Source organism: Haematobia irritans, chromosome 1, assembly GCF_050003625.1.
Source record: "Haematobia irritans isolate KBUSLIRL chromosome 1, ASM5000362v1, whole genome shotgun sequence".
Lineage (NCBI taxonomy): Eukaryota > Metazoa > Arthropoda > Insecta > Diptera > Muscidae > Haematobia > Haematobia irritans.
The window spans coordinates 77291867-77299563 of record NC_134397.1 but is presented as its reverse complement, the minus strand read 5'-3'; the positions used below and the strand labels follow the sequence as shown (position 1 = coordinate 77299563).

The following is a 7697-nucleotide window of genomic DNA, read 5'->3' as shown; positions in this document are numbered from 1 at the left end:
TCTTTGATTGATTTGGGACGTTTCATGAATAGTCATTATTAACTTCATAGCTGGTGTGGTGAATATTTTGAAGTGGGCAGTGTGATTTGGGTATACAGGAAACGCGTGATAAGAAGACGTGTCAGAGTTCTTAATTATTTCGTTAGGGAATACACTCTTGATTTCCTCCTGTTGTTTAATTTTTATTTAAACTGCTATTTATATTGGTGGAGAAAAGTTAGCTTTCAGAAATGGAGGATCCCGCTCTACTACGGAAATTTAAGAAATTTGCAGCATTATTTTTAGAATTTGAAATGGAATATAACGCAATGTCCAATGCCTCCCACACCATGTTCACGGTGGAACTTCGTAAAGAGGAATTTAAAAGCTTGTGGATAAAGGTGAACACCTCATATGAAAAATTCAATGTTGATTGCGAATGTTCAGAGGAACAAGAGAGGGAAGCGTCCGATCTTTTTAAGCAGTGTAGGGAAGCTTATATAACCTGTGCTGCCTCAATGGGAGAATTGTCCCACACATTCTTGAATAGGTCCTGTCTCGCATCAACAGCGCTCCCTGGGAGTCACACGGCCAACCCTTCGGGAGATATAAGGAGTAGTGACCATCGTTTAAGATTACCTCCTTGCACCACAGAAATCTTTCATGGGGATTACCTCTCGTGGCCGTCCTTTAGGGATATGTTTACGGCAGTATATATTGATTGTCAATCTCTAACCCCTGTTGAAAAGCTGTTCTATTTACGCCAGAATACGCAAGGGGAAGCTTTAGAAATTGTTAAAAAGTCACAGTTGACACATGAGGGTTTTGAGGTTGCATGGAACAACCTAAAGGATCGATATGAGAATAAAAGAATCCTGGTGAACACTCAATTGAAAATACTTTTTAATTTGGTCCCTGTTAAATCAGAATCCGCTCACGAAATTAAGAAGCTTCAAAGAGAAATTAACAATTGTATGACAGCTCTCAAATTATATGGGATTTCTATCGATAGTTGGGATCCCATATTTGTCTTCTTGTGTTCATCCAAGCTTCCCGTGACGACTTTATCTCTATGGGAACAGACTGTAAATGATAAGACCGGGCTTTCGAAATGGATAGATCTGGACAATTTTTTAACGGCCCGTTTCCAGTCGTTAGAAACCGTGTTTGATTTAACGAACTGCGGTGTTAATGAACATTCGGGAAAATTGGATAATTCGTCTTTAATGAATAGAAGAGTTAGGGCATATCAGGCGAATACAAGTAGAATAGTTTGTTTTGCTTGTTCCCAGGAACATTATTTGAAGTATTGTAATAAGTTCCTAAAAATGTCTCCAGAGGAGCGTTTCACAATCGTCAAGAGGAACAACATATGCTTGAATTGTTTTAGTGGTAATCATAAAGTGCACCAATGTTCTAGTAAGTCAAACTGTAGTAGATGTAATTCAAGGCATAATACTCTACTACATCGTGATTCACGCGCGTCTCCAAGTACGCAGTCCGAGGGGACACAAGCGGATGTTCCATCTACGAGCAATAATACGGCTCAAGATTTGTCATTAGAGCAGCAAAGTATCCAGAATTGCTTTGCTGCGTCTAGTAAGCAAGTACTGCTAGGAACTGCGATGGTCAACATAAGAAGGGACGGTGTTTGTTATGTTGCCAGAGCATTGCTTGATCCAGGGTCTCAAGCATCGTTCATTACAGAGAGATTACAAAAGCGCATTGGCGTGCCAACAACAACGGTCAATGCCCGAATTTCGGGTTTGAATAACGCCTTAGCGGGATCTACACAGAAGCAATGTACATTTGTCATAAGTTCTACCGGTCAGAATAATGTGGAAGTTGAGGTTTGCGGCCTCGTACTGCCTCAATTAACTGGAAAACTACCAAGTTCATCGATTTCGGTCCCGGCACAATTATCGTTAGGTAACATGAAGTTGGCTGATCCTAATTTTGCAAAAAGTGATCAAGTGGACGTTTTAATTGGAGCTGATTTTTATCCTCATATTCTATTGGATGGGCTTCATCGAAATGTTCTAGGTTCACTCCTCGCTCAAAATACCATATTTGGTTGGGTTTTAACGGGCCCAGTAGAAAGTCAGACTAGTACTTTTCATACTTTTGTGTCGTTCTGTAATGAGGTTTCTTTAAATCAGCAACTAGAGAAGTTTTGGAGGGTGGAAGAACCACCAAAGGTTTCGGAAATGACAGTTGATGAGGAGTATTGTGAGGAGTTTTTCAAGAAAACGACCAGAAGATCTTCAAATGGTCGCTTTGTTGTACGTTTGCCTTTCAAGCCCCAGCACATAGATGGACAGGGGTTGGGGATGTCAAGGACGAAGGCATTGCGACAGTTTCTGAGAAATGAAGAGTCGATGGCAAGGAGGCCGGAACTGAAAGAGGCATATAGCGCTGTTCTTAGAGAATATGAACTCTTGGGCCATATGATCAAAGTAGGCGTATCGAGTGTTAGTGACAGTAACTTTTATTTGCCCCATCATGCTGTACTTAAACCTGAGAGTAAATCTACAAAACTTAGGGTGGTTTTTAATGCTTCCTATCCAACCTCCAGCGGATTGAGTTTAAATGATACGCTTTATCCCGGTCCGGTCTTGCAGAATGATTTGATGTGGTTAATTGTAAGATGGAGATTTTACCGATATGTCTTTAATGGCGATATAGAAAAGATGTATCGTCAAATTCTCCTTGATGATCGAGATACGCGGTTTCAAAGGATAATATTTCGCGATGATTCTAAGTCCGATGTTCAGGATTGTGAGTTGAAAACAGTCACCTTTGGGGTGAACTGTGCACCTTTTCTGGCAATTCGCTGTTTATTGCAGCTGTCTTCTGATATAGAGAAGGAGTTACCTTTTGCGGCGAAAATTTTAAGCCACATGATGTACGTTGCCGATGCGCTCGCTGGAGCGCATGAATTGCATGTGGCAATTGAAGCCAGGGACCAATTGATAACCGCTTTATCTTCAGCTGGATTTTCTATGAGGAAATGGACTTCTAATGATGTCCGGATTCTAAAGGATTTGCCAGCTGAACACCTTCTGAGCGAACATTTTTTGGCAATTGAGGATGAGAGTAAGGCTAAAACATTGGGCATCAGGTGGAATGCCAAAAGCGATATGTTTTATTTTTTGGTAAATCCTATTCGAAAAAAGGAGGATTTTACGAAAAGGGAAGTTTTGTCTGTAATTGCATCCTTGTTCGATCCTGCCGGTTGGCTTGGGCCAGTGATTATCACTGCCAAGGTGTTAATGCAACAAATATGGGCAGATAAGACTGGATGGGATGATATTTTGAATGCACCTAGTAAACACCGCTGGAACCAGTTCGTAGGCGATTATGACGTTTTGAATTCTGTTGAATTGAAGCGATGGATTGGATTTGACCCAAATTGTAAAGTTGAAATACATGGATTTGCGGACGCCTCCGAAAAGGCTTATGGTGCCTGTGTATATGCTAGGATAAAGTCGAGGAGTGGAGAAATCGTAACGCATTTATTGTTTGCCAAGTCGAGAGTGGCGCCATTAAGGACTATCTCTTTACCGAGGCTTGAACTTTGTGCAGCGCTGCTGTTATCGGAACTGATGGGAAATGTACGAATAGAATTAAGCTTGGACAATAACAGTACGAAGTTTTATTGCTGGAGTGACTCAACGATAGTGCTGGCGTGGCTTCAAAAACCTCCTTCATCGTGGACCACTTTTATATCGAACAGGGTCTCCAAAATTATCGATTTAGTCGGAGGGGAATGCTGGGGACATGTCAGGTCAGAACATAACCCGGCGGACATTATTAGTAGAGGTTGTCGGGCCCATGAATTGATAGGTAACAATTTGTGGTGGCATGGACCATCGTGGCTGCGGGATACGGTCGAGGAATGGGTAACAGGACCAGAAAGGCAGTTCCATACCACAGAAGAGTGTCGTAGTGTAAAGATGTTTTTTTCCTACATGAAGAGTTTTGATGATGTGCTTGTCCGATTTTCTTCGTATGCGAGGGCTCTAAGGGTCATGTCATATGTCTACCGTTTCTTTTCGAAGCTTAAGATAAAATCACAATCGAAGGGTCCAATAGAAGTTTCGGTTAGCGAATTACAAGTAGTTAAGAGGAAACTTATTATTGTCACGCAGAAGGCCTATTTCCCAGATGAATATTATAAGTTATCCAATGGGACACACATAAACTCGCAAAGCAATCTATTGAATTTGCACCCCTTCGTTGACGACGGGGGCTTGATGCGTGTGGGAGGTAGGCTCTCTAATGCACAATGCCTGTCGTTTAACGAAAGACATCCTGTCATTATGCCTTACAATTGTAAATTTTCGCAACTTCTAGTGGGGTTTATTCATCAGATCACGGTACATGGGGGCAATCAGTTGATGTTGCGGGTCCTCAGGTCGGAATTCTGGATCCCAAGGTCAAAAAACCTAATAAAGTCGGTTATTGGTCGTTGCCGAACCTGCGCCATTTGTGCAAAACGATCCAGGGAACAAATTATGTCGGCATTGCCAGTGTCTAGGACTCTTATTGACCGTCCATTCCTTCGAACGGGGGTTGATTTTGCCGGCCCTTATGACATCAAGAACTATACAGGGAGAGCTTGTTTAATTACTAAGGGCTACGTGTCGATATTCGTTTGTTTCGCCACGAAGGCGGTGCATTTAGAGGCTGTGAGTGATTTATCAACAGCTACGTTTTTAGCTGCGGTTTCGAGATTTGTCTCCCGCCGTGGATGCCCAAGCGATATTTTTTCCGACAATGGAACAAACTTTGTAGGAGCTTCCCGCACGTTAAAAGCGGAATTTCGTAACTTTGTGCGCAATGTTAGTGCAGAGATAGTCCAGTCATATGTGAATAATGGCGTAAAATGGCATTTCAATCCTGCGGGTGCACCCCACATGGGAGGCCTGTGGGAAGCAGGTGTTAGATCATTTAAACATCATTTCCGGAGAATTGCGTTTAATCTGAGGTACACATTTGAAGAGTTCGCTACACTCTTGGCGCGCATTGAGTCTTGTCTAAACTCTAGACCTCTTTGTCCTTTATCGGAAGACATTTCCTGTACTGATGCGCTTACGCCAGGTCATTTTTTAATTGGAGGACCGCTGTTAGCTCCCCCTGAACCGCAAATCGACGAGGCGCCAATTTCTGTGATCAATCGGTGGCAAAGAGTTAAAGCCATTAATCACAATTTGTGTGTGCGGTGGAAAGAGGAATATTTAAAGGAGATGTTGAAACGAAATAAATGGAAGTCAGAGCAGGTGAACCTGAAGGTAGGAGATATGGTTGTAGTGCGTGAAGATAATCTACCTCCAAACGAGTGGAGATTGGGTCGAATTACGAAAGTTTTTCCCGGTGTCGACGAAAAGGTCAGAGTTGCTGAGATCCGGACTTCACGAGGCACATTAGTCAGACCAACTGTTAAGCTCGTTGTTCTTCCTACTGATTAGTTTCCTTGTTTTTTATTTGTTGTTTTCTTTGTTTTATTTATTTATTTTTACTTAGAATTATGGTCAAGGCAAAGAGATATAATCCCGAGAATCGCAAAGGCAAACAAAAGATTGTGTGTCGGGTTTGCTTGAAGGATCATCCACTTCGGTTTTGTGAGAAATTTTTGGCTATGGACTACATGGAACGGATGAGAATCGTGTCGATATATAGGCATTGTGCGGGTTGTTTGGCTCACGACCATACGTGGCGCACCTGTAAAAGTGAAGGACGTTGCAAGAAATGCGGTGATATGCATCATACTTTGCTCCATAAGCCAGGACCACGTTCGTCCGGTGGCAAGGTGCGAAGCGTTATCAAAAGGTTAGGACCTCGTTCGTCTAAACCGAAATCGGGGCATGGACCCAGTTCGTCCAATAGCTCCTCTGAGAAAGGACCCAGTTCGTCCAATGATTCCCGAGAGAAGGGACCTCGTTCGTCCTGTTTCTCTTCGTCGGGTAAACCTATGTCATCCTCAAGTAGCATGAGGAATCGACAAACAGCTGTTCTAGTTATTAAAAACGACAGTGGTACTGAGAAATCTAATCGTAGTCAAAATGCATCACAGGATATGGTTCCTTACAGATCTAGATATGAGACTAAGAATCGGGTACGTGATCAGCAAATTGAAGAGCCGTCGCCAATGTATACGATTAAAGAGACTGTAATGCTCCGGCCAACCGCGGTTGTAAAGATAGTGTGTGGCGATCGATATATCTGTGAAAGAGCTATTATAGATCCTGGGGCAGATACCACGATTATAGACGAGTCGTTGGTGCGAAGGATGGGCCAGAAAGCTATTCGAGTCGGCAATGAATATAAATGCTACTTACAGCTGCGAGGACGGTATGGCATGAGTAACACAGTAGAAACCTATGCCCGAGTTCGTCAGAAATATTCCATATTGACGCCGAAGAAGTCTGTGGATATCCGTATCGTCGATGAATATCCTGGATTGCAACTAGCAGATCCTCTGTTTTACTTAGCTGGAAATGTACATCTCTCCCTAGGGGGAGACTTATACTCTAAGATCATACGTAATGGTGTTAGTGGAGGCACCTTTGGGAAGCCTATTGCACAGTTTACAATTTTTGGATTCATCATCTCCGGTGCCTGTTCAAATTAGTCTACGCCTGTTTTGATTTGTTACTAATGTTAGGACTAAATATTGAAAATAACAGGGAGGAATGTGGATCAAGAATGAATTATAAAATGGTCCCGATTCTACCCTTTTTTTGTTTTGAATTGCAGAAAACTGCAAGGAGGCCGGGATGTTTAAGTTGACACGATAGTATTTAGAAGAATTTTGCCGCCACCTATTGGAGTGTTGGTTCATAGGCGTATCTGCTCCAGCTTGCTGAAAGATGTGGCCACATTGCTATCGGCATGGGATTTTTTTTTCTTAATTCGTATATATCTATTTTGATAACTCGTTACTTTTATATTTAGCATGTATATATATTTTTTATGTATAAGTATAGGTGAAAAAGAGTGGCTAGTACTGAATTGGAAGTTTGAGGAGTGAGATCGAGTATCGAGTCGTGAAGAATTAAAACGAAACCAAAAATATATCATTAAAATAAAAGAAACTTTGTAAATTTAGCTAGCGAAGATAATTAAGTGAATAAACTGTACGATGTGGATTATTAAAAAGAAAAGGACAGTGCGTTTTTAGTCTGGGTTTTTTGGGTTTACTCTCAAGTTTTTTTTGTGCTGAACCTTTTGAATGGTTGACTTCCAAAGTGCTCCGCCGGTCTTATGAAATCCCAAGAAAAAATGGTTTGAAAGCTTAACAGGGGCCATATTTACAACCCTTGAAATTCTCCCATCGAACATTTGTCATGACAGCCTTCTCACGCAGTAAGAGCTTGCAGGTAGCCAAAGACATACCAACAGATTCTAGTTCCCATGGAATATGTAAGATAGTTCCTAGCTTTGCTAACTCATCTGCTTCGCAGTTCCCCGGTATGTTCATATGGCCAGCACCCATATTAGGTGAATATTGTACTCCTCGGCCATCTCGTTGAGAGATTTGCGGCAGTCGATAGCCGTTTTCGAGTTATGGAACACAGAGTCCAAGGATTTTATTGCAGGTTGACTGTCTGAGTATATATGAATGCCAACATTTTTTGGAACAGTACTTCTCAGCCAATTCGCCACCTCTTTTATTGCTAATAAATCAGCCTGAAAAACACTACGGTTATTAGGTA

The 7697-nt window shown here is 41.9% G+C and overlaps 1 protein-coding gene across 1 annotated transcript; it reads left to right on the top strand.

The window, feature by feature from the left end:
* The first annotated feature begins 230 nt into the window (after window positions 1-230).
* On the top strand, window positions 231-5450 carry LOC142226424 (uncharacterized). Its single transcript, XM_075296444.1, has one exon. The coding sequence runs from the start codon at window positions 231-233 to the stop codon at window positions 5448-5450; it is 5220 nt and encodes a 1739-aa protein (XP_075152559.1).
* Window positions 5451-7697: the final 2247 nt, after the last annotated feature.

Excerpts from the sequence above, each read along its gene's own strand:
- LOC142226424 (XM_075296444.1), top strand. The coding sequence starts at position 231 with ATGGAGGATCCCGCTCTACTACGGAAATTTAAGAAATTTGCAGCATTA.